This window comes from Herpailurus yagouaroundi, unplaced genomic scaffold (genome assembly GCF_014898765.1).
Source record: "Herpailurus yagouaroundi ecotype Mexico unplaced genomic scaffold, PumYag 220, whole genome shotgun sequence".
NCBI classification, from domain to species: Eukaryota; Metazoa; Chordata; class Mammalia; order Carnivora; family Felidae; genus Herpailurus; species Herpailurus yagouaroundi.
In genome coordinates, this window is record NW_024412451.1 from 362,066 (window position 1) to 387,388 (window position 25,323).

The following is a 25,323-nucleotide window of genomic DNA, read 5'->3' on the forward strand; positions in this document are numbered from 1 at the left end:
ATGAAACCTGGGAAATCAACATCTCCCGAGAGGGAAATAACACCAGTAAAGCCAGGTTCTAAGTCAGTATCTAGTCCTGACTGGGAGCCTAAGCCACCCCAGACACCTATCACCCAGACAGAGCCTGGGCCAAAACCGACAGCCACAGCCCAGGCTGAATCTAAGACTCATCAGGAGCCCAATACTCAACAGGACCCTGCTCCACAGCAAAGACCCCTCACTCAGCAAGGGCCCCTTGCCCAACGTGAAGCTGAAGAGCAGCACAGACCTAGCATCCAACAAAATTCTGCTTTGTGGCAGGAACTGCTTGCCCCACAGGAACCTGCACCACAGCAGTCACCTTGCATTCACAGGGTGCCCTTCACTCAACAGCAAGCTGCCTCACAACAAGGACCTGGGCCACAAAAAGAATCTGAAACTCAACAGGAGGCAGAATTGAGAGAGGCCCATGTAGCCGAGCCAGTACCTGGTCCAGTAGAGCAACCTCCAGAGCAACAAGAAGCTGGATCAACACCTCCAGCCCAGCCTACACCTGGACCCAAAAATGAATCACCTGCCCAGACTGAATCTATACCCCAAGAGAGACCAGAACAGTCAGACCCTACAGCCCAGCAAACAGATCCAGCCCAAGGGGCCAGATCCCAAGAGAGATCTTCAACCGACTGGAGATTTCTATCAAAACTGCACCAACTATCCACACAGCAACCAGCCTCAGAATGGAGGACATCTTTTGACTGCGTCACCGATTCTGACTTAGAATCAGATTTGGGGTCTCCAGTACAGAGCAATCTACCAGCCAAAAGGAGTAGAACAGTGGCCCTGGGAACGAAGCTGACCTTCAAGGGGAAGCATGAAGTAGCATCAGGATATGGTGGGAAAACAGCACACGGGAAGAAAACCACCAGCCAGAATCCCAGGGACACAGGTGAGTTTAAGGCCGGAGGAACCAGAGCCTCCCAGGGATGGTCATTCATTCAGTCAGGAGTAACTAAGGATGGCCAGTATGTCCGGTTGGCTCAGGGGATCCCTCAACAGTCCCTCCAGACAAAGATCAAGAGCCCCACCCGATAGATGAGGAAGCTCAGGCGTGGAGATGCAAAGGCCCTTGCAGGAGGCAGCTCAGGCCTGGAGATGCAAAGGCCCTTGCAGGAGGCGGGCAGATGGGGAGTGGCAAAGCCAGGGTGTGACTTCTTCCCCTGCACTAGGCTACCTCTCCAAGGACGATCTGGGAGGAAATGAGACAGAAGCGGGACAGGGCTCTGGGCCAGGGGCCAGGAAATAGAGAAGCCGCCTCCCTGCCAGTATTCAGCCATCGGTGCCCAAACACAGCCCTTAGGCCCCCGCCACACCGTGCTGCACATGGACACTTACCCCCGTGGCCTTTCCATGCCCACTAGGCGGAAAATACCTGCCTCGGCTATATTTGAGCTCTCCAGGTCGGCCACGGGCGGGCAGGAAGGCACCCGCTCCTCTGCCAGGCCGTCCCCCTCACCCCGAGAGGCGGCGTTCAGCTGGGCTCGATGGCCTGGAGGTTATGTTCTCAGGAAGGGTGCCGTGGGAGAGGAACTGGGCCGTGGGAGAGGGGCTGCGCAGTCTGCCGAAGTCCCGGGCAAGGTTAAGGCTGGATGAAGGGAGAGTTGCGTGGAGCCGTATCGGAGGCGGCTGGGCCCCAGGCTCCGCCGGCCGCCATCACTGCCCCCTCCTCTGACGCAGGCGGCCGTGCCCCTGGGGTGGGGCGGAGGGGGTTCCAGCTCCTCGGCGCTCAGGCCCCGATCCGGTCAGGCCGGAGCGGGCAGGCGAGTCTCATCCATGGAATGAGGGGCTACTTGTTGAAGCAGCCTGAGGGGAGGCCGTGCAGCCCCAATCCAGAAGCTGGGGGCTCCCGTGAGGGCCAAGTAGTCCGAAGGGCCGGCCATGGTGGCCTCAGCCCAGAGGTCTATCCCTCCTGGAAAGGCTGGACCGTCTCTCTGAGGGCTGAGAAAAGGGTGTCTCTCAGGGCCACAGCTGGTCCTGTGCTCTAGGAGGGAGAGGAGGAGGAGCAGGATGGAAAGGGAGGGTTTGAGGTCTGCTTTTTCTGTCGCTGAGAATTTAGAGCTGTTTCTCTAGGCTCCAGAACCCAGTCTCAGGGGACGCCCTCCTCACACAAGACAAGGGGGCTTCTCGCGCACCCGGTAGGCAGTTGACTGTGTGCGCATGCCCGAGCCTCGAGCCTCTTCGGCTTCCCGCCATTCCCCAGGCACGCGTGGGGCCCTCTACCGCCGCTTGCGGCGGGCCCGTCAGCGGCTTCCGGCTAGTGCGCAGGCGCCGAGCATTCTCCTTCCCCCCCGCCCTTCCGTTCTCTGAAGAGGGAGAAGGCAGAGAAAACCCCCAGAAAAAGAGCAATAGGAGACAGGGGGGCAGGAAGAAGGCGGGGCTTCCTTCTCAAACGGCTCACAGGCAGAGCCACGCCTCCAGTGCTGGCGCCCCGCCCCGGCTTTGAATTGCCTGGGGCCCTGTCCGGCCCCGCCCCGCCAGGCGGAGGCTCTGCGGCGCCCCGCTTTCCCCCTCCAGCAGGTGGGCCGGGTCGCGTTCTAGGGGATCCCTACGTGGGAAGGTGAGTGGGGAAGCGAGGCTGCGAACCAGCACGAGAGATCGGAGCTTCCCTTCTGGGGTGTACTCCCGCAGTTCTCCCAACTAGTCTTGCCCGGGGGACACTTTTCGCCGCCTCTAGGGCTGCATTTTCGTTGGTCTCGGGCCCTTTAAAGCGCGTGAAGGGGCGGGGCCAGGCCTTAGGCCCCAGAGGTTGAGGGCGGGACCCGGCTGTGGAGTGAGGCCCCTATTGCTCAGAGGGCGGGACCCAGAGGGGACCAAGCCCAGGATTGGGTGGTATGGGGGCCCGGTGGTGGTGTGCGGCAAGGATTGGCACTCGGGGCGGGGCCTAGCGGCTGGAAGCGGCCCCAACGCGGGGACGGCGGAAAATTGATGGAGTCAGTTTGGGGAACGGGGCCCTCCAGGGCGGCTGGGGCCCCGGCCTCGAAGAGGGCCAAAGACGAGTCCAAGAGTCGTAGCCGCCGGCGGTGGCGAAAAGGCAAAACCAAAGGTGAGCGCGCGGGGGCCGGCTGCAGAACCGAAGGAACCTTGGACCTCCTGCGAGGAAACTGGGGACTGAGTGGACTGACCCACTGTCCCAAGAAGTGGGGGAGCCCGTGGGCTGGCCCACTGCCGCCCTGCGAGGGGGTGCGGGGATGATCCATCGTGAAAATGGGTGATGTGGGAGCGGAATATTACCCTCAGCATAAAGACTACCGGATGCCCCAGTACCGTCTTGGAAAGAGTGTCCAGAATGCGATCCCCTAGACCAGGGTTCCCGGTCTGGCTCCGTACTCGCTGTGTGACCTGGCCTCAGTGTTTCCTACCAGGGAATGGTTCAAGCGCCTATTTTCAGGTCCCCAGCACTCAGAGGATAATGGAGACGCTTAGAAACTGTTGCCCAAAGAGGAGGTTTAGGGGTGAGTCCGGGAAAGGTAGGAGGAAGGGATGCCCGATAGTGGGAAATGACCCAGGGCCAGTACGGCTCAAAACAGTCCATCCTGACATCCTTCATTCAATCGGTGCACCCATTCCTTGTCAGCCCACCTGCTTCAGCCCAGCACCACTGGGGTCTAACTTCCTGACCGCCACTCCTTCTAGGACTAGGGGTCCCCGGGTGGACTTCAGACTGCCACACCCTCCCTGGGACAAAGAAAGGAGGGCTGTCAACTAGGTTCCTGAGGTGTCACATTATTTACAGATCTCAGCAAGCTGGAGAAAGACTGACAGACCAACAGAGATGCTGAAAGCCTCAGGCAGGGGCACACATTAAGTCCTTGCTAGGTTATGAGTATTTGTGAATCCGAATGAGGACCTAGGGGAAGTTCCTGTGAAGGGAAGAAACTGACATAGCCCCAAAGCCTGGAGACCCCAGACTGCCCCTAGGCTACATCATTAACCAAGGACAGGACTAGAGTTGGCTACACAAGCACACACCTGCACAGACTCAGACAGGCTAGGAGCTCAGATTGGGACCTGAGGGCATTCACTGTCACAATGCCAGACATAGCCTCACAAACAGGATGGTGTGCCCAGAGGCAGTACAGACCAAAGTTAAGCACATGGGCTTTGGAGGCTTGGTTCCTGGAGTCATAAACTGTGGTGCTGGGCAACAGGCTTCCTCTTTCTGTTTCAACTTTCTGAGCTATAAAATGGACACAGTGATAGGACTCCCTGACTGGTAAGGGCGGTTGTGAGGTTTGAATGAGTGTGGCACATTTGGCACTGGCACACAGCAAGCATGCATGAGAGGTGGAGGTTATTATTACTGTTACTCCCCATTACACAGTGAGTTCCCTAAGAGGGGGACTGTACCTGCCTTGTTTACCTGCACTTTCATAGCCTGATATCCCAGTCACAGAGGCACTTAAATATTTATTGAAGTGAAGGAATGTGTGAACTGTAACACTGGGATAATAATAATCGTGCTGCCTTGAGGGTTGTTGTGAGGAGTCAGAATCCTCCTGGGTAGGGCACCTTGCACAGCCCTTGCACAGGGCTGAGCCAGTCCTACTCACAAACCCAAAGGCCCTTATTCCCACAAAGGCTCATTCCACAAGCCCTGAGAGTCACCTGTCATTTCCTGAGGATCTGCCCTGGTGCCAGGCCTCAGTAGGATGAATCAGACCCCGCCCCCGCCCTGAGGGCATCCGGGCTGGCTGGAGCAATCCTAGTCATCAGTTTGATCTTGCCAGTAATCAATGGTTCTAGTGTCATTATGATCACCCCATTTCTGAGGTGACAAAACTGAGACTCTGAAGAAGCAAGGTCACCTGGGCTTCCTTATCTGGCCAGTGAGATAGAGGGATGGCCAGCCCAGCTTCCTGAGGGCAGGGGTGTGTGAACTCAAAACTGCTCCATGCCCCAACCTTGATTATGGACCCCAAAAGCTCCAATCACATAGATTCATTCAACAGACATTCACTGAATGTTTACTTATGTCAGGCCTGGGCTCTCAGTGGTGAGGACAGACTAACATTTGAGCTGGGGACACAGACATTAATCAAATAATCCCACAAATCATATATAATTATAAACTGTGGCAAATACAAGAGGGAAAGTGCTGAGAAAATGTGAGAGGGAGGCTTCCCAGGAAGGTGACATTGGACCCAAGGATGAGAAGTGTTGACTGTGGGCAAGAGGGGCAGGGAGGCCAAGGGGACAGCACAGGCAGAGACCTTGAGGCCCAATGAAGTGGCTCATTACAGCACAGAGAGAGCTCAGCAAGGGAGGGAGGAAGTGGGGGCTGGGTGGGCAGAGGGCCCAGATGGCACCTGGTTTGGGAGGCTGTGTCCAGGATTTGGGGCTTTATCCTGACAGCAAGGGTGGGGGTGTTGCAAGGTTAGGAGTATGTGCCCAGATTGAAGTCCTAGAAAGATCCTCTGGATGCTATGTGGAGAAGAGACTGAAGAGGGCAAAATCAGAGACACACAAAGACTTGTTATAAACATCTAGATGAGGGGTCCATGAAGGTGGGAGAAAGGCTAGATTCCAGAGGTTTCTAGAGGGGCAGAGTGGACAGGACTTCGTGATGCATTGGATAGGAGTGGGAAGTGGCGCCACACACACACACACACACACACCAGGACGCACACAAATATGAGTATATACGTCCATACATATACAGACACTTGCCCATGCAATCCCACAGGCCAAGAAAAATGCAGACACAGATAAACTCTGGGGCTAAGAAACATGGGCCATGACACATACATACAAACATGCCTTCAGACATACTGAGAAACATAAAAACACACAGACTGGGAAAAACATCAACACATCGTGCCCATCCACGAACACAGGCCAGGCAAACCCTAAGCATGACATACGTGTATGGACATACATATGTGCATCTGTCTGAGCCTCAAAGACACACTCACACCTGACCACCCAGAAGGTGGCCAGCTGAGACACGACAGAGAGGAGAAACACACACTCTGAAGAGACAAACTGAGCCATCTTTGCTGGCCCTGTGACCGTGGGCGGTCATGGCCTTCTCTGCATCTCTGTTTTCTCATCTGCCGTAAAGGGGCTATAATGGTCCCTACACCATGGGTTGTGCAGAGAATGAAATGTGTCACTTCCTGAAAAGCACACGGAGAACCATGCCTGGCGCACAGCGGTCAGGCTATACTTGCTGCCCCCCAACCCAGCATGTGCCCTGCAGGCCTCTCCCCTCCAGAAGCCCTTGCCCCATCCAGGCCTCAGACCTGGCCCTTCCTCCTCCATCCTCCCCGAGCTTTCTTCTCTACCACGCTTCTCACCGCTGCTCAGTCCCTGGGGGCCCAAATCCAGGCTGGGTCCAGCTGTCCTGTGGCTCTTTGGGGCAAAGGGCTGGTGCCCAGGCAGCAGAACTCCTCAGTCCTACTTCTGACCCAGTCGGTACCCGCAGGCAGGCCATGTGCCCCTGCCTCTGCCCCAGTGCCCTCTGCCTGAGATTCTTGGCAAGTTTCTGGCAACCTCAACATCCCGTCCTCCTGGTTCCATCCAGCTTAGCCCCCAGGGAGCTGCCTAGAATGGGGCGAAGGGCAGGGCCCTGGAGTCCGGAGGGCCTGGGACTCAGCCTTCTTCCCACCGCTCATCGAGGCTCATCCCCGCTCACCTGGCCACCAAGCTTAGAACCATCTCCAGAGGCCTCTGTCCATCTGGTTGTCTGCCCTGGGAAGGGTGGTCCTCTCCCAAGCTCCGATTCACCTGCTTCTGCCCCCACTTTGACTTTCTTCCCTACTATGCACCAGACCCCCATGATGAGCCCTGGGGCCATCCCCTGCCCCAGTGGGGATGATAATCAAGGAGGAGAGACCCAGGGTTCACCTACATCCAAGCAAGTGTCACTGAGCCCTCAAAGCCTCTCGTTTGTGCAGACCCCTTCAGAGCCCTCTATCTAAGTTTGTGTTTGTGATTTTCTTTTTTTTTTTTTTTTTTTTTCTAAAAAGGTCCACCTCTACAATATAAGCTTCACAGCTCTGTGAAGTCTGGTTCTTGCCTGGGGGGAGACAACAAACATGAGTAAACAAACATGTATAATTGCAAATGTGTAAATCCTAGGCAGAAAAACGGGTATGATGGCAGAAAGTAATGATGGGGGCGTGTATCGTAGTTGGGGAGGAACGTCCTCTTTGAGGATGTGGCAAGCTGAGGCCTGAAGGGCCGGAAAGAGCTGGCCAGGCAAGGAGCACAGGAAATAAGATAGGTAAAGTATTTCTTGGAGCCTCAGCCTCCCATACGTGAGGTAGGAATGACAGTCACAGCAGGATGGCCTGTGAAGGAGAAGTGGCAGGTGTGGAACACCACACAGTAGGACCTATGGCGCAGAACCCCCAGCTGAGCTTGGCACTGCCCTTAATCGGCTTTTGTCCTCTCCGGAGTGCCAGGCAGAGCCGGCTACCCTATGTCTCCCCCCAGCAGCCGGGGCCGGCTGTGCCAGGGCCGGCTGTGCCAGGGCCAGCCTGGGGGGTGGTTGCTGAGATCACTGGGCCTTTGCTCCCTGAATCCACCCTGGGGAGAGGGAGGGCCGCCTAGCTGGGTGAGAGGGGTCAGCTTGTTCAGGACTGTGGCAAAAACTCCTGGCTCCTAAGAGAGAAGAGGGTTGACAAGCTAGATAACTCAGTTTCTAACTGTTGAGGGGGCTGGGTGTGTGGACTCCTGGGTCCAAGGGAGGAGGGGCTGGGGCCTGGACTCCTGGTCTCCAAGGCAGAGGAGCCTGGGACAAGGACTCCCATTTGAGCTGGGCCTGGGAACAAGCAGAGGGGACAGGGAGTTGGGCTCCCTGCTGTGTTTACAGCACGTGGTCTCTCTGTCCCTTCTGGATGGGAGGTGGAGCAAGCGGCCACACCCTAGGAAGGCTTGGCCTCTCCCCAGTTTATCGCCCCAGGCAGCTACTGGCACTAGCCACAGTCCGTGGGGCCCAGCCGGCAGCTCAGCCTGGGGGAGCTCAGAAGAGGTCTGGGAGGGGTGAGTGTACCCTCCTGCTGAGAGACAGGAATGGCCACCGTAAAACTCCAGGGCCTGGAATGGAGGGGAGACACCTTCTTCTGGGAGCGGAGGGGGCCATCCACCCAGAAGCCAGGCAAGGTGCTGAGTGGGCTTCAGGAAGGAAATCTCTGGAGCAGAGAGCACCATTTCCACCAAAGGGGACAAAAGTAGTTGTCCAGGGCCTGAGTGACAGTACAGGGGTCCCAGAGGGAAAATCACCAGGGATCCTGAAGTGTGGGGAGTCGGACCTGGTCCAGGGCAAGGTTCGGGTTTTTTTCTTATTTTTTTAAACATTTATTTATTTTGAGAGAGAGAGAGAGACAGAGTGCAAGCAGGGGAGGGGCAGAGAAGAGGGAGACATAGAATCTGAAGCAGGCTCCAGGCTCCGAGCTGTCAGCACAGAGCCCGATGCTGGGCTCAAACTCATAGACTTTGAGATCCTGACCTGAGCTGAAGTCGGATGCTTAACCGACTGAGCCACCAGGCGCCAGGGCAAGTTTTTGAGGGCCATAACTAAAGGCCCAGCCTCCAGAGCCCTGGGAAGGAGACCAGTGTAAGTAAAGGCCCTCCACCCAGAGATCTGGGTTTGAATTCTGCGCTGCCACTTTCAATGCAAGCTTCAGCTCCTTGCTGAACACCTCTGAGTCTCGGTTTCTTTGTAAAATGGGGATGCTACCAATAATACTTGAAACGCAAATGGAGGCAGTCCGGGTCTCAGGGTTAACAAGCACTAAATGAGCACACACACAGAAAGTAAGAGCAGGCCTGGCACAGAGTGGGCCCAAAGCTAATGGCAGCGGTGAGTACTGCTGTTCCAGGCAGGGGAGTGGGGTTGGCCCATGAAATCTAAGCCAAGCGGAGAGGACTGGAGGCCAGGGGACCCAGCTGGGGAGGAGCGGGACCAAGTTGTGGATATCCCACAGAGGAACAGAGAGGCAGCCAGACTTGAGGCACCAGGAGGGGGCAGGAGTGACTCCTCAGCTACAGGTAAGGCTAGAATTATGAACTGGGTTCAGGAAGAGAATTGGGCTTGATACCAAGGTCCTGGGACACCACCAGGTAGATGGGGGGACAGAGGGCTGAGCTCTCTCAAATATTGGTGGAAGGGAAGGGTCTATGGGTGATGCCTGGGGCCTGAGAAGGAGGCGGGAAGGGGGCCTGAAAAAGAAGGGGATGGGGCCCCCGACTCCACCCTTGGGTCCGAGGGAGGAGGGGTGGTCCAGCCCTGCCTAATCGGGCCTCCCAACTGGCCCACAGCCTCACGGCTCACGCACAGCATGGACCTGCACACGATGACACAGTCGCTGGTGACTCTGGCGGAAGACAACATGGCCTTCTTCTCGAGCCAGGGCCCTGGAACAGCAAGACGGCTGTCGGGAGTCTTTGCGGGCATCCGGGAGCAGGCGCTGGGGCTGGAGCCAGCCCTGGGCCGCCTGCTGAGCGTGGCACACCTCTTTGACCTGGACGCAGAGACGCCAGCCAATGGGTACCGGAGCCTGGTGCACACAGCCCGCTGCTGCCTGGCGCACCTGCTACACAAATCGCGCTACGTGGCCTCCAACCGCCGCAGCATCTTCTTCCGCACCAGCCACAACCTAGCAGAACTCGAGGCCTACCTGGCTGCCCTCACCCAGCTCCGGGCCCTAGCCTACTATGCCCAGCACCTGCTGGCCACCAACCAGCCCGGGGGACTCTTCTTTGAGGGCGACGAGGGGCTCACTGCTGACTTCCTGCGCGAGTACGTCACTCTGCATAAGGGCTGCTTCTATGGCCGCTGCCTGGGCTTCCAGGTGAGCTCCCTGCCCTGTTCCTCTGGGCCCACAGGCCCCTGACCTGGCCCAATGGCATAGTTCGATACCCACAGTGGTCAGTATTACTGGGTTCTGGAAATAGTAGATTCAGAATGGGGACACTGTCTAGGGCTCGGACAACGGCACTGGGGGTCTCAAACTTGTGGCCCCCGGGCCAATTCCATCGTGCGGTAAGAAATCTTTAACTCACATAGCTTTTTGCACCAGGATCCCCACTGCTCTCTATTGTCCCAAACTCAGGAGATTCGTTCACTCTTTTCTATGACCTATCTGGCCCCTGAAATCATTTGAGACTCCTTAGAAAGGTAGTTAATAATGTTCTCAAAGGCCTATTTATAAGAGCACACCCCGTTCAGTCATCCCCACTGGAGGCTGGGGCAGGAAGGAGGAAGCACGCTAGCTCCCATTTTACAGAGGCTCAAGGGGCCCTCGTCACAGCTGTTCAGCTGGACCCTGGTTGGCCTGGGCTTTTTGGCTCACCTAAGGAGCTGTAGAATCAGGATTTTTAGGCCACGGGGAAGGCCGAGGAGCACATCTAAGTTGGTGACAGCAAGGAAGATCTCTCCTCCCTGAACCAGGGCCCTAACTCCCAGGTCTTCTCCCACCCTCTGCCCACCCCAACCACCCCCAGGGAGATACCACTCATCTCTGCACTGACAGGAAGGCAGCCTGGGAGCCTTTAGACTCATAGGAAAAGTAGTTTGGGGACTGAGAATTGGGCGTCCTTGGGACTCAAGAACAACTTGCTACTGTGTGAGGTCAGTACAGGGTCCCTCAGCCTCCAGATCCTTCAGATCCTCTCTGTGCCTCCCCCAAACCTGCAACTCCCCAGCTGATCTTGGCCGACCCTCAGCCTTCATCCCACCCCATCTTTCCACGCTTCCCCACAGGGCGGCCTGTCCTCACCAGCCCGGCCTGGGTGTTCCTAGGAAATTCCTTTCACCTAAACTGACCCCACAAATATTGATCAGCCCAGCTGAGCCAGCTGGCTCCTCCCTGTGTCCCAGCCAGGACCTTGGAGTCACGGGAGAGAAACCCTGGGGCCACACAAGTCAGCATTCCAGCCACAATGGCCAGGCACCACTGTGCCCTCTGGCCCACTGGGCCCCTGGCCAGGGGCAAGGTCATGCCTGACAGCTATTCTCTAAGGGCCCAGCTGCTGTGCTGCAGGACAGCTCCCCCGCTGTAAAATGTCAGCCCAGCAGGACAGAGGCCTCCTGTGTGGCTCTTGTTCAGCTCCTGTTCAAGTACTTAGCACACAGTAGGATATAGGCCAATATTTGTTAAATGAACAAAAGAACCCTGCTGGCCCCTTGCCCAGCTTCCTGTGGCTTTTTTCCCTCTGATCTTGTACCCAGCCACCCCCACCCCCATCTTGTCTTGGCTGCCCAGCTCCTCTCTCAGACGCATTCTCCATTTGGCTGTCTTTCTGCCTCAAGATCTCTGGCCCTTTCTGTCTCTGACCATCTCCTGTCTGTCTTCCTGCTGCCCAGGAACTGGTTCCCATCTGCCTGGCCTCCTCTCTGTCCTTGCTGACTTTCAGGAAATCCCTGCATCACCTTACTCCCAGCCCTCTATGGCTCCACCCACATCTGGAATAAATACAAATTCCTTAAGCCCTAAGTGAGCCTCCTTTGCTTCTCTGACCTCAGCCACTGCCCCTCTCCCCTGGTTCACTCTGCGACACGTGTTATCCACGCCAAGCACAGACAGCCTCAGAGCCTTTGCACTTGCCGTGTCCCCTGCAGGGAACAGCATTCCCCCACTTCCTCTGGATCCCTTCTCAAGTGCCCTCCTAGATACCCTAGTCATCACTCCATGTCCCCTCCACCTACTGTCTTTTCAAAGCATTAGTCATTAAACATAACATCGTAAAACATATGCCTTTATTTGCTTATTGTCAGCCTTCTCTTTGACATCAGCTCCGTGAAGGCACCTAGAGCAGTACTGGAGCTCACTAAATGTGTGTTGAATGACCACGCCTCCCCCAAAACCACGTCTCTGCCCCTCACTCCTGCCTGCCTCAGGTCCCTCCTGGGCAGTGGGTGACACAGCGGCATCTCTCCACAGTTCACGCCCGCCATCCGGCCATTCCTGCAGACCATCTCCATCGGGCTGGTGTCCTTCGGGGAGCACTATAAGCGCAAGGAAACAGGCCTTGGTGAGTCCTGGCCGGACCCTGCCTGCAGCCTCACCTCCCTCCCCGTCCCTCCTCCTGCTTCCACTTCTACCCCTAACTGCCCCCTTCCCGCCAGGCTCCCTGACACCTCTCCCAACCCCTAGGTGTGACAGCCAGCTCCCTCTTCACCAGCGGCCGCTTCGCCATCGACCCAGAGCTACGCGGGGCTGAGTTTGAGCGGATCATACAGAACCTAGATGTGCACTTCTGGAAAGCCTTCTGGAACATCACTGAAATAGAGGTGCTCTCGGTGAGCACCTGTTATAAGATGGGCACACAGGCACACTGGGGCCCAGAGACCCATCCCAGGTCACATCAGGCCTCTGCAGGGCTCTAAGCCTGGGATGTGATGTGATGGAAAGGATGGGATGAGGGTGGGGATCAGAGGGGAGGCATGAGAGGAGCCCCTGCAAGCAGCTTCTCCCCAGTGCCCCTCCTGTCTCCTCCCGCCAGTCTCTAGCGAACATGACATCCACCACCGTGAGAGTAAGCCGCCTGCTCAGTCTGCCACCAGAGGCCTTTGAAATGCCGCTGACTGCTGACCCCAAGCTCACAGTCACCATCTCACCCCCGCTGGCGCACACGGGCCCAGGGCCGGTCCTTGTCAGGCTCATCTCCTATGACCTACGTGAAGGACAGGTAGGAGATACAGAGCCAAGGAGCACAGGCAGCCCCCTCCCCAGATGCCCTCCCACCTTTCACTGCTTACACCTGCCCCCCTATCCTGTTTCTCTGAGCACACCCCCTTGGTGGGAGAGGCCTAGATGGGCCGCCTCAGCCTCACCCACATCCTCCTCCCTCACCCCCCAGGACAGCGAGGAGCTCAACAGCCTGGTGAAGTCCGAGGGTCCCCGGAGCCTGGAGCTGCGGCCACGCCCCCAGCAGGCTCCCCGTTCACAGTCCCTGGTGGTGCACATCCATGGCGGCGGCTTCGTGGCCCAGACTTCCAAATCCCACGAGCCCTACCTCAAGAGTTGGGCCCAGGAGCTGGGCACCCCCATCCTCTCCATCGACTACTCCCTGGCCCCCGAGGCCCCCTTCCCCCGGGCACTGGAGGAGTGTTTCTATGCTTACTGCTGGGCTGTCAAGCACTGCGCCCTCCTCGGTGAGCCTCAGCCCCTCACTGCACCCACCCCTGTCCCTGCTCCCACCCCAGCCTGCTGCAGCCCCCACCCCACACTGCGTGGAAAGTGGGCCATGTATGTGCCCAGGCCTCAGTCTTGCACCCCCTGCCTCCCCTCTCCTACCTGCTACCACCCTCCTACTCCTGCTACCTGTTCGCCCCCCTCCTGCCCCACTGCTCCCCAGACCCTCCATCTTAACCACTTCCTCCTTCTGCTTCCTGCTCCCTGCTACCAGCCCTGACACCCCACCCCACCCCCCACTTCTCCATCACCTCTGATCTTCTCTCTTCTCCTGCTGTTTCTCCACCCCCCCGTCCTGCGCTGCCAGCCTCCTAGCCCTTGCTCCAGCCCATTCTTCCATTCCTCTGACCTCCTGCTTCTGACATCTTCAGAGGTACCAGGCAGGGTGGGGTCATGCCCCAGGGCACAGGGATGTGGCTCTTTTGCAAGGTCAGCTGAACCCTGCCCTTCCATCTCCAGGCCTCAGCTGCACCCCTGTCCTAAATGGGCCTTTGGTCTCCCCTTTCCCAGCATCTGGCCTCCTTGCTTCTGACCTCTAGCCTCTTAAGCTTCACAGAGCTTCCCGATCTCCACATCTCAGTCCACCTGATCCCCTGTCCACTATCGCCCCAAATCCGCGCCTCAGTTTACCAGTCTCTAAAATTGCAGTTGGCTAGACTCTGGGGTTGGGGCCCCCATACCCCACTTCTGACAGTCCAGTGCTCCTGGCTCAGAGCTTGAGTTCCTCCCTGCCAGGCTGACCAAGCCCTCTCCAACCCAGGCTCAACAGGGGAGCGGATATGCCTCGCAGGGGACAGCGCAGGTGGGAACCTCTGCTTTACCATGTCCCTGAGGGCAGCAGCCTTTGGGGTGCGGGTGCCAGATGGCATCATGGCAGCTTACCCGGCCACAATGCTACAATCTACCGCCTCTCCCTCCCGCCTTCTGAGCCTCATGGACCCCCTGCTGCCCCTCAGTGTGCTCACCAAGTGTGTCAGCGCCTATGCTGGTAAGGCCACTACCCACAGAGCTGGGGGGCTGGAGGGCTGCTTGGATCCTGCAGGGACAGGGGGCTAGAGCCCAGTGTCCTGGGGCTGAAGAGAGGAAATCTGAGTCTCCTTGTCCCTACTGAAGCCATCAGATATTCTTGGGTGCCTGGGGGCAGAGATGCCTCAAGTTCCGGGTGTTGAGACTAGGCCTCAGCCCCCCCCGCATATACTCCACAGGTGGAGAGATAGAGGACCACTCCGACCCGAACCAGAAAGCACTGGGCATGATGGGGCTGGTGCAGCGGGACACAGCCCTGCTCTTCCGAGACCTCCGCCTGGGTGCCTCCTCATGGCTCCACTCCTTCCTGGACCTGAGTGGGCACAAGTCCCACACGAACTCAGTGCCCATGGCAGGTGAGTAAAGCCCTCCCCTCACACACACATTCAGGGTGGGCAGCAGGGGCAGCCTGGCACACCAAAAGTCCTAGGGGAGGAAAGGGGCTGTGTCCTGGGGTGCTCAGGGAAGCAGAGATCACCTTCTGGCTCTAACCCCCTATTTATCCCTGGCAACTACCACAAAGCCTTGATTTTCCATGACGGTCCACATCCTAGAATTGCTAGGACTTCTGGTCTACCGGGTTATCTCAGAACTCCCGAGAACTATAGCATTTAGCTTTCCAAACAGTCCATCGCAGAAAAGAACACTGGGAAATGACTCAGAAGGCCTGCCACATGTGCTGATTTTCAATCCAGAGAATGCCACTCAAATCGCTTGGGCCTTGAGCTGGGAATCCAGCCTTCCTAGATTCTTTCCAGACTTTTAACAGAGACACATGGGGGTAATACCTCGCTCCAGGGGCTGGCCTAGGAGCCTGGGGTGGGGAGATCAGCAGAGGTTCCCAGCCTTGAGTGCGTGGCAGGATCCTCAGGCAGCCAAAACTCACTTCCATCCAAGGATCTATTTTTTCCCACCATTTTTTTGTTTAAACATTTTAATGATTTTAAAGTATAGCCAACTCAACTTATTTTCTATCTCCAGCAAACCAACAGTATTTTCTGAATAACAGCGCAGATTCGAAAGTAGATACCATTCCTATTCAGAAAAGTATTCCAATTGAATGTGTTTTACTTTAACCTTTTAAATTTTAGGATATTCAAATGGATGCAAATAAATACACACAAAAACAAAAGAGATCTGGGACCACTGAACCCTGAGGCTTTCCTGGTAGGGTAAAGGAGACAAGTGCAGGCCCTAGAGGGACAAGCACCAGCCTAGCAAGCAGCTGTAGTGGGAGCTCGCTGCTTGCTAGGTGACCTGGGTGACCGGGGCGAGGTCCACTGTGAGCCTTTCTTTGCTCCTCCGTGAAATGAGGCACAAGAGTACCTGCCTCATGAGGTTGTTGTAGGGACTTCGCGCACCGGTTTGTGCCAAGCTCCCAGCCCAAACCTGACACACAGTAGGTGCTCCTAGAAGAGCCCAGCACCCCTGACAGGCTGTGCCCTGTGACTCTGGCCAGTAGTTCTGTTCCAGTGACCCCCCCCCCCCCCCCGGGTCACAGAGCCCTTATGCAGTCATTCTTATATCATCTCACATTGTGCCTTCATGGATTTATAAAGACAAAAACTAAAATAAAATAGAAACCTGAAAAATGCAGGGTCCCGGCCCTAGGGGCAAGCAGCATGGAGATCCTCAAATCAATGGAGTTGAGGCCAAGGTGCGGCGTACCACGTGGGTCGAAACGCACCTCGGCATCATCTGGGCACTTGCTAGCCTGGCCATTCAAAAGGAAGGGGTAAAACTAAAGGACGTGAAGGAATTGTGGGGAGCAGATCTACACGGCTACAGGTGCGGGATCCCTGGGAACTGAACAGGCTCCCAAGACTCTCTTTAGCTCCTCGTGAACACGGCCTCCTTTCACGTCATGTGGGCCTGCTCACTACTCTATTTTGATCTGCTCACGGCCTCCACGTTGAGTGGCTCTAACAAGTTGGCTGGGCCTCACGCTGGGGTCAGGGAGGTGGTTGGAACCAGGCACCAGGCCTAGTAATAAAACATGATACAGCATGACCTCCCAGCGGGGAGCAGTACCTCATCCCACTGAGTCTTTACTGCCTCCTAGTAGGTCAAGACTATTTTTGCTCTTTTTTTTAAGTTTATTTATTTTGAGAGAGAGAGAGTGAGAAAGGAGAGAGAGAATCTGATCTGCTATCAGTGCAGAGCCCCACATGGGGCTCGATCTCACCAACCGTGTGATCATGACCTGAGCCAAAACCAAGAGTCAGTCACTTAACTGACTGAGCCACCCAGGCGCCCTACAGGCGAGGACTATTTTTATTGCCTCTTTGTACAGAAGAGGAAACTGAGGCTCCCAGAGGTAAACTGACTTGCATTTAACCTTCCCAGTCACCACACACACCTCCACCTCCACAACCACGTGACTCCTTTCACCTCCCCCTTGGAGTTGCAGCTTGGGGCGTCTGGGGCTCCCTACCCATCCCCAAGGAGGGAGTGTGGGGGAACACTAGGCCTCCACTGCCCTAGGATGCGGCTCCTCCTCCAGAGGCCACTGCCCTTCCCGTGATCTTCCCTGCCAGCCACTCACACACGCAGCCCACAGAGCCGGGCTGATACGCGTGGCCCCGCTGGCCACCTGACCCTGCCCCTCTTGCAGAACCAATGCGGCGCAGTGTGTCTGAGGCAGCACTGGCCCAGCCCGAGGGCCCGCTGGGCACGGACTCCTTCAAGAGCCTGACACTACATGACCTGAGCCTAAAGGGCAACTCTGACACATCGGGCAGCCCTGACCTGTCACTGTCTGCAGAGACACTGGGCCCCTCCATGCCCACCAATGTCAACTTCTTACCTGGCCCTGATGTATGCAAAGACGCTAAAGCACCAGGTGAGCTGAGGGCCAAGGACAGAGGCCAGGGCGTGCTTGCCAACTTCCCTGAGGGTTTCCACCCCAGGCGCACCAGCCAGGGCCCCACTCGAATGCCCATCTACTCCTCACCCATCGTCAAGAACCCCTTCATGTCGCCGCTGCTGGCACCTGACAGCATGCTACAGAGCCTGCCGCCCGTGCACATTGTGGTGAGCGCCACATAGGGACTGTGTGCCCGGTGGGGGGGAGGGGGGGCGTGGCAGGTGGGTGCAGGAGCACTCGGGGAGGAGAGACCTGGGAGGGGAGCAGGGAAGAGGGGCAGGTGTGCGCAGGTGCACCTGGGGAGGAGAGACCGGGAGCAGCGGGAGGGGAAAAGCAAGCTGCCTGACATCTGAAGGGAGAGGTGTGCCACCAGGAGGGCATGCCTGACGACGGGAGGGCTGAAAGGGAGTCAAGGCTGCCATTCCTTCTCGCGATCTTGTGGAGCGCCTAGGGGCAGCTGAGTAAGGGGAAGAGAGGGGGTGTCTCTAGGGGAAGGGAGACGCTGGGCAGCAGCTCATTCTCCCATTCCCCGCCTCCCTCCCGTCTCCTGGCTCCTCCCCTCATTCCTCTGCCCCTCGCTGTGCCCCACAGGCGTGCGCGCTGGACCCCATGCTGGACGACTCGGTCATGTTCGCGCGGCGGCTGCGCGGCCTGGGCAAGCCCGTGACCCTGTGCGTGGTGGAGGACCTGCCGCACGGCTTCCTGAGCCTGGCGGCGCTGTGCCGGGAAACGCGGCAGGCCGCGGCGCTGTGCGTGGAACGCATCCGTCTCATCCTCACTCAGCCCGCCGCGCCCGCCGCACCCACCGCGCCTGCCGCACCCACCCAGCCGCGGGTCTGAGCCAGAGCCGGCCGCGCGGGAAGATAGGGTTGCGGGGGGCGACACTAAAGGCCTCTGGTTTCCATCTAAGCCGGCCTCCGTGGTGAATACCCCCCTCCCCCCCCCCCCCCCCGTTAGGCGGCGGGGACCCCCGCGAGGGGCTTCTGGCCCATTCGGCCCTCCCTCCGGTGGGGGTGGGCGGGAGGGGCAGGCTGTGCCTTAAGGTGGGGGGACGGCTGGGGGGTGGGGAGAGGGGAGGCGGGGCCGCAAGCTGAGACCCTGGCCAGGGGGGCGGGGGAGGGGGCACACAAACCAGTCTCCGTAGACAGCCAGAGCTGCACTCCATCATTGCCTTCTACTGCTGCTGTGACCGACGCAGGGCGGGGGCCTGGCCCTACCTCGCCCGTCGGTTTGGTTTTGTTCCTTTGTAAATAAAAATGTATTTAATTAGTTTGGCTTCTTGCAAATAGTGGGGTGTCGCCCACCAGGGGGCAGCATCAGATGCTGCTGCTGGAAACCGAGAAACCTGGCCGTAGAAAGCTGGGTACCCAACGTCTGGGTCCTGAGGAAGGGCCTGGATTCGCGGGTGCAGAGGGATTGGACGCTCTAAGCACGGACCCACCTCCCCTTCAGACTTAGTCCAGGTGGTGTGCCAGAGGGCTCTGGGTTCTCAGTGACTCCCCTTTACAAACCCTGTCTCAGCACCCACCACGAAAAGAAAACCCAAACTCCCTCCCTAGAGAACTGCAGCAAATAGAACAGGATACCAGAAACAAACCAGTCATCCCCAAAACTGGAAGCCCAAGCCCTGCCCAGCTATGACAGTCACTCAGTCCCTCAACTAAGACCCTGAGGCCTTGTCCTTTAGTAGGCCCTAGATTTGGAACAGAAGTGATTTCTATCCAGGGCCTGCCCTCAAGGGACTCAGGGAGGGTAGGCAGAGAAACGCAGACACAGGCTGTCAAGTCCACACAGGCTCCATCTGTGGTAGACAAGGAGGGCTTTCAGAGAGGAGGTGATTTGACCTTGACCTTAAAGGGTGAGCACAAGTTTGCTATGCAGAAGAATCATGCAAAGTTATGAGAGCCAAGGGGCAGTTACCAAAGCCTCTGCCTGGCCAGAAGGTTGGGTGCAAAGTAGGGAGTGGCCTGAGAGGCTCGGGGTTGTCAGCAAGAGCAGATCTTTGAAGGGCCTGGGGTACAATCTGGACTAACTGGAGGGCAATAGAAGTCACAAAAGGGCTTTGAGCAAGAGAGGGACAGGATCAGCTAAGGCATTGAAAGAGCCTGCTGGGACATTGGGGGATGGACTAAAAAGGACAAGACTGGGACCCTGGAGGCAGAGGAGGCTGAGGACAAGGAAGAAAAGGCACGAGCTGGGGCAGAGGCCATGAGACTAGGGAGTAGGAGTAAGAGCCACAACTGAGGCTGAAAAGGACTTATTGAGGGTAGAACGGATGTTACAAGAGAGCAAGGGGATGAAGATGGCACTTGGACCTAGCCAGGGAGCAGATGGACAGTAAAACTGTGTCTTTACTGGGAAGAGGCTCAGGTATGTACAAGGGGAGTGGGGGAGGGGGGCGGGTACTGAGAGCTGTTTTGCACAAGGAGAGATCAAAAGGTCTTTGTGCGACAATGGGGGGGGGGGGACATCCAGGAGGCAGCAGGAGGCAGGAGAGTGGGCTGGGTGCTCCCTTCTGGTGGGAACTGAGGAACTAGAACCTTGCTGGGAAGAGTGGGTAGGTGGGATGAGCAGAGGGCCAGGACAGAGAGAGCCCTGATGAGCATGGTCCCCAGTAAAGGGGTAGGCAATAAAAGGTGAGTCCTGGAGGTTCTAAGGAGCAGCCAGAAAGGAAAGAGGCTAACCAGGAAACAGGATGTATAGTGAAGGGGATTTGGGGTGGGAAGGAGTGGTCTGAGTCAGATGAGGATGGAAGTATCATCATGCCTCAGCAGGGAGGAGGGTCCTTGGTGACCTTGTCCAGAGCAAGGCCATGGGATGTAGGCAGCCAGACACGGAGGGCTCAGGAGGGAGTGGAAGGTAAGAGAGTTAGCCAGTGGGTACCATAAGTCTTCAGCTGTAAAAGGGATGAGAAGTAATTCAAGGGAGCTTGATATAGGTGTGTGTGTGTGTGTGTGTGTGTGTGTGTGTGTGTGTGTATTTAGAGATGATAGAACATGTTTTTAATGCTTCCAGGGAAGGAAGGAAGGAAGGAAGGAAGGAAGGAAGGAAGGAAGGAAGGAAGGAAGGGAGGGAGGGAGAGAGGGAGAGAGGGAGAGACTGAAAATGCAGAAGCACACACACAAAAAATTTCCTAAGAGGATGGGCACAGGGGGACCCTAACTTCGGAGGCCCTCATTCATCCAGTAAGTGACTTCTATGATGGGGGAGAGAGCCATAGCCCAGAGTTCTCCCTGAAGGTCCTGTTCCCCCTGCTGAGCTCACAGGACCCCTTGTTCATCTCTCCCAAAACAGCCTTCCACCCACCAACCTGCTCTTGTTTCCTGTCCCCATGTCAGAAATGGCTCCATCGTCCCCCTGTATACCCCAGGTCAGAACTCTGGTTCTTGTCCTGGACACCCCCTTGTCCCATAGCCCATCAAGCCCCATATTCTGTAGTTTCTGCCTCCTGAATCTTGGCCTTATGCCTTCAGCCTCTGGCCTCATCCTCTCCTGCCCAGGTCCCTGCCCAAGCCACCTTGTGGGCTACTGGCTTCCAATCTCCTTTCTCCATTTCTGGCTCCAGCTCTGACCTGGTCTTCCCCTGCTCTAAATCCTTCCATGGCTCCCCACTACCACCCCACCCCAGGACAAAGTCTAAGCTGCTGAGGGTTAGCCTTCTTCATCCGCTTCCAGTCTTACAGTTACCCCACCACAACATGGACCTGACAGGCCTTCTTCTTGGGCACCTACACATAGTAATACTCCTGCATGCCTCCCTTTCTTTGCTTGTGCTGAAACACCCTCCCACACGCCCTTCACCTTTGCTTGACACTTCCTGTTCCTCCAAGATCCAGTGCCAATGTCCCCTCCTCTGGAAACCTCTTCCGGATCCAGCAAAGCCAAAAAAGACGCCTGGACTCTCCCACCTCTGGCACACCCTGCCCATCAACGTGTCTGTCCTCCCATCTGACAGGGGATCCTTGAGGGCAGGGCCTGGGCCTGACTCATCTTGGTCACCACCATCGCCCAGCATAAGGCCCGGCACCCTGGAAACCTCAGGAAGTGTTTAAGTAATAGGTGGCTGAGCGTGTGATGAGCGAGCGAGCGAGTGGCAATAGGAGGAAACTGGAAATCAGTGGGAGAATGACGGCAGGAAAGACACACGGATGCGTGTGCCGGCCGGGTAGGAGCAGATGAGAATCAGGTTTAGGGTGTGAGGAATGGAACGGAGAGATGAATGGGGCTGTGCATCCCGGACTCAGTTTCTCCAACAAGGCAAAATGCACGGTGAGGCAAAATGCCAGCTAAGCTGCCCCTTCCGCTTCGAACCCCACAAAGCCTCCCCGTTTCCCTTCCGAACTATGTCCAGAACCCCAATACTGGGCGTGCTGGAAAGGGCTTACCGCCTGGACACGCCGAACCTGTTTCCCTCGCGAGCAGTTCCGGCCTCTGCGGTGCGCCGTGGGAATCCCACCCCGCAGCTGCCCGTCCTATTGGCAGACTGGCAGAGACTCGCAGAGACTGGCGTCTCCCAGAGCCTATCGCTGTCCGACTTTGTCTGTGGGCCCCGCCTGCCGCGGAACGTGCCTTGAGTGGCCCAGGGAGGTAGAAGGCGAAGCGTCTAATGGCTGGAGGATGGTGATTGACGTCAAGGAGGGCTTATCACAGCTAGCGTCCTTCAAGTCAGGCCCGCCTCGGGAGAAAAAACGCAGAGGGGTGGTAGCTGAGGGCGTGGTGGATTGCAAAAGGGCCCAGAATGTGCTTTCTGGCCACGTGCACCGGCGTCTGAGGGAGGAAGGTCTGAAGAACCTAGACTTCTGAATGGTTGAATCTTGAGGGAGGAGGGAGCTGGGAACCTGAAAGGTCGGGGTGTAGGGACGGGTACTCCCAAAGAGTCACCGGCCTGCCCAGGGATGACAGATTTGGGGTTCAGGATCTTACGTGGCTATCTGTGGGATTGGAGCCAGGCCTTGTCCCCAGGCAAGAGTTGTGGGTCTTGAAGTAGGGCTTAGAAGAGAGATGAAGAGGAGGAGGCTTAGGGGAAGCTCTGGCCTCAATAGGGCTTTTCCACATCCCCTAAAAGGGAACCCAGAGTGGGAGGAGACACATGGAGACGAGGAGAAAAACATAGATACCAAGAGAGATTAAAATATTGAAAACAATAATTATAATAGAGCTCTCTTGTATGGGGTTCACTGTGACTCCGGTTCTATGCAAAGCATTTTATATAATTATCTCCTGTCTTTCTCGTTACAGTTCTAAGAGATCAGATTATTATTACTATAATCCCCATTTTACAAGTGAGAAAATTGATGCCCAGTGAGGAGGAATCAAGATGCAGATGTAAAGAAAGAGGAGAGACACAAAACACACATGGAGATTAATAGACAAAGAGATAAAAGACAGGCCCACAGAGATTAGAAAAGGTAGACAGCAAACAAAGGAGAGGGGCTAAGAGCAAGGATTCCTGAGGGGCGGGGGTGGGGGCTGGGGCCTAGGACTCCTAGGTTCTGGGATTGGAAGGACCAAGGACTAGGACTTTCAGGCATTTCCTCTCCTGATTCCAAAATACCAGACTTGTCTAACCCTTCTCACTGTGGGCGTTGGGCCCAGTTGGGGTCAAAAATAGTGATTAGGAAGGGGCAGGTGTGTCATTATCCTATTAGGAGAGGATAAGAAAATGATTCATGGGGGTGCCCCCAGTCTGGGAGGGGACTTTCCCCCCATGGCCTCTGTTCTTTCATCTGGACAGATGAAGCCTCAGGAAGGACAGGGGAGGGGCAGGGTCCTCTCAGTCCCTCTCCATCACTGTGTCTCCATCACTCAGAACTGTCGCTAAGCCCACCGTGGACACAGGTGGGCCACCCTGGGGCCAACAGCTTTCTTGGTAGGTCTTCATCTCTCTGGCTCTCTCTGCTTTCCCTCAGACCTTGAACCAATGCCCACCAGAGGTCTTGGCACATTGCAGGAGCTCAGCGAATGCCCCTCGAATGGATGGACAAACATCTCTCTGTGCAGCTCTTCCGCTGTCCCCATCCTGGCCATCTCTATCCCCATCATATTTCTCAGCCTCTCCCTGGCCTCACCCATCTCCTCCCACCTTCCCTTTCACATAGGCATTTCTTCGGAGGCCACTGAGCCCTCCCGCCCATCCCTGATAAGAAGAAACTGAGGCTCATTTTGGGAGGAGTCACCCTCCCAGGGTCACCTGTGGGACATGGAAAGGAATAGCTGGAAGAGGGGTTCTCAACACCCCAAATACAGACACGGACACATCCTGGCACCTCAGAGTCAGAAATGCAAGATCACACCAAACATGTGCCCTCAATACCTGCTCAGTGTGACCTTCATTTGCACCCACACAGTCAGAGAATCACAGGCACCACGCAGAGTCACCTACAAACACAAACATAAACATAGGCACACAATCAATCACCCTTACTGACAACACAGAAATATTCTATTTCACATGCAAAACAGACACCCCAGGTATGCAGTTACACGCCCATCCAGCCACTGAGAGGCCACTCACTCAGTCCCTACCAGGCCCACGAGCAGATGCAGACGTGGTTTCATTTCCTACTCCGTGACTCCAGTATCTCCAGAGACTAGAACAGCACCTCACCATCATCACCAGCATAAACACAAAATGCTTCCTGTGTGCGAGGCACAATTCTAAGCGCTTTGCACAAGTTAACTCGTCCAGTCCTCTCAACCACTTTATTTGCAACAGCTCATTTTGCAGATGGACAAATGGAGGTCCCGGGAAGCTTAGTGATTTGCTGAAGGCAGGAAGAGGCTGTCAGAATTTGAACTCGGGTTTTCTGGCTCTAGAATCCATCACACAACCCATTCAATAAAGAACTCCTGCCTTCATCCAGTCAGGATTGGAGAACCATGACAACTGACCACACCTGAACAAGATGGGCAGTGGGTAGAATCGTAGAAGGACAATACAGACACACAAATAGAAAAGACCCCCTCACGTGTCACGCCCCAGAGCACACTGAGACATCGTCACAACCCCCAAAGACACACAACACCCAGAAAGAGAGGCACACGCCACACCCAAACCCAGACACCGTGTCCCACCCTGAACTCCACTGAGTCCCTCCCGTTCTGCTCCCAGCCCCCTGGGCTGGCCCTCGAGGAAGCAGCAGGAATAGGATGGGAAGAGGGGGCAACCTCACTTGTCCGCTCTGCCTGACTGGTTCCTCCAGGGCCATGGATGGCATCACCCACCTTATGAAACCCACATTGGGCAACTGGACCCAGACCTGACCTGGTCGCTTGGATGCTGGAGAGAAAGGGGCTGGGAGCCTGGACTCCTGGGCTCTGAGGGAATAGGGGCTTGGTGCCCCCAATATGGATTTTAGGGGAGAACAAGAGGGGAACCGGAACCTGGACTCTCAGGTCCTGAGGAGGGAGGGCTGGGTGCCTGGGATCCTGGGTTCTGGAAAAAGAAGGGCCAGGGACTTGGATTCCTCTCCTCTGTCTTTGAAGGCAGGGTTCCAGATTTAGCAGATAAAAATACAGGACACCCAGTTGAATGTGAAATTCAGATGAACAACAAATACCTTTTCTAGTATAAGTATATCCCACATATTGCATGGAACATACTTATGCTAAAAAAAAATTCTTGTTGTTGTTGTTTGCCTGAAATTCAAATTTAACTGAGTGTCCTATATTTTTCTGGTGACTCCATTGAGGGGATGAATGCCAGGTCCCTGGAGACCACCATGGTCTCTCGTCAGCCCCCAGGCCTCTGTTCCTGCTCCCACCCTCCTCCTCACCCCTAAACAGGCCACCTCACAACTTCCCCACCCGATTTCCTCATCTTAGTGAGTTGCTGTCTAATTGCAGCCCCCACGCTGTGTCAGAGTGGAAGAGGAGACTTGAGGACAACTCAGGTTGTCATCCTGGGAGGCCTGGGGTCCTCAGAGATGACTGCCCCTGAATCACCTGCAGCCCATGGTCTGGACAGTTAGGGGATGGGGCCCTCTGGCTGCCTCCTTGCGGGGGGGGCCTGAAGATGGAAAGAGACACAGAGATGGGAGGCAGAGACCCTGGGATGAGGGCAAGAGACACAGAGCTTGGGGAAGCAGAGACTCAGAGGTGGGGAGACAGAACCAGGGAAACTTGGAAACAGATTTGCAGAGATGAGGAAAGGGAGATCCAGAGCTGACGAAACAAAGATGCAGAGATGGAGGCACAAGGACAATAGACCAGAGGTGGAGAGATGTTCCCCAGACGGTCAGCCTCCTGGACCAA

The 25,323-nt window shown here is 56.4% G+C and overlaps 1 protein-coding gene and 3 long non-coding RNA genes across 11 annotated transcripts in view; 2 read left to right on the forward strand and 2 right to left on the reverse strand.

The window, feature by feature from the left end:
- LOC121018505 (uncharacterized) overlaps window positions 1-2,315 on the reverse strand; it is a 101,237-nt gene extending 98,922 nt beyond the window's left edge. For both annotated transcript variants that reach the window (XR_005785203.1, XR_005785204.1), the window contains exon 1: window positions 1,372-2,315. This is a non-coding gene — a long non-coding RNA (uncharacterized LOC121018505). The remainder of the gene's footprint in view (window positions 1-1,371) is intronic.
- Window positions 1-18,339, forward strand: LIPE (lipase E, hormone sensitive type). Of its 6 annotated transcripts, none has more exons than XM_040457168.1 (10): window positions 1-925; window positions 9,301-9,833; window positions 11,925-12,015; window positions 12,138-12,283; window positions 12,487-12,672; window positions 12,844-13,138; window positions 13,939-14,166; window positions 14,384-14,560; window positions 16,819-17,237; window positions 17,662-18,339. In XM_040457168.1, the coding sequence occupies exons 1-10, from the start codon at window positions 1-3 to the stop codon at window positions 17,908-17,910; spliced, it is 3,249 nt and encodes a 1,082-aa protein (XP_040313102.1). In that variant the 3' UTR covers window positions 17,911-18,339. The 6 variants fall into 6 exon arrangements, with proteins under 6 accessions (XP_040313102.1, XP_040313105.1, XP_040313104.1 ...); XM_040457171.1 differs by lacking the exon at window positions 1-925 and adding an exon at window positions 2,908-3,079; XM_040457170.1 differs by lacking the exon at window positions 1-925 and adding an exon at window positions 7,863-8,022.
- Window positions 17,972-25,323, reverse strand: part of LOC121018504 (uncharacterized) — a 9,317-nt gene continuing 1,965 nt past the window's right edge. The window contains exons 2-4 of one of the 2 annotated variants that reach the window (XR_005785201.1): window positions 23,384-23,966; window positions 21,456-21,745; window positions 17,972-18,312 (exon numbers count right to left, since the gene is read on the reverse strand). This is a non-coding gene — a long non-coding RNA (uncharacterized LOC121018504). The remainder of the gene's footprint in view (window positions 18,313-21,455; window positions 21,746-23,383; window positions 23,967-25,323) is intronic. The other variant, XR_005785202.1, reaches the window with a different exon arrangement.
- LOC121018507 (uncharacterized) overlaps window positions 19,345-25,323 on the forward strand; it is a 7,132-nt gene continuing 1,153 nt past the window's right edge. The window contains exons 1-2 of the long non-coding RNA XR_005785206.1: window positions 19,345-19,440; window positions 24,916-25,026. This is a non-coding gene — a long non-coding RNA (uncharacterized LOC121018507). The remainder of the gene's footprint in view (window positions 19,441-24,915; window positions 25,027-25,323) is intronic.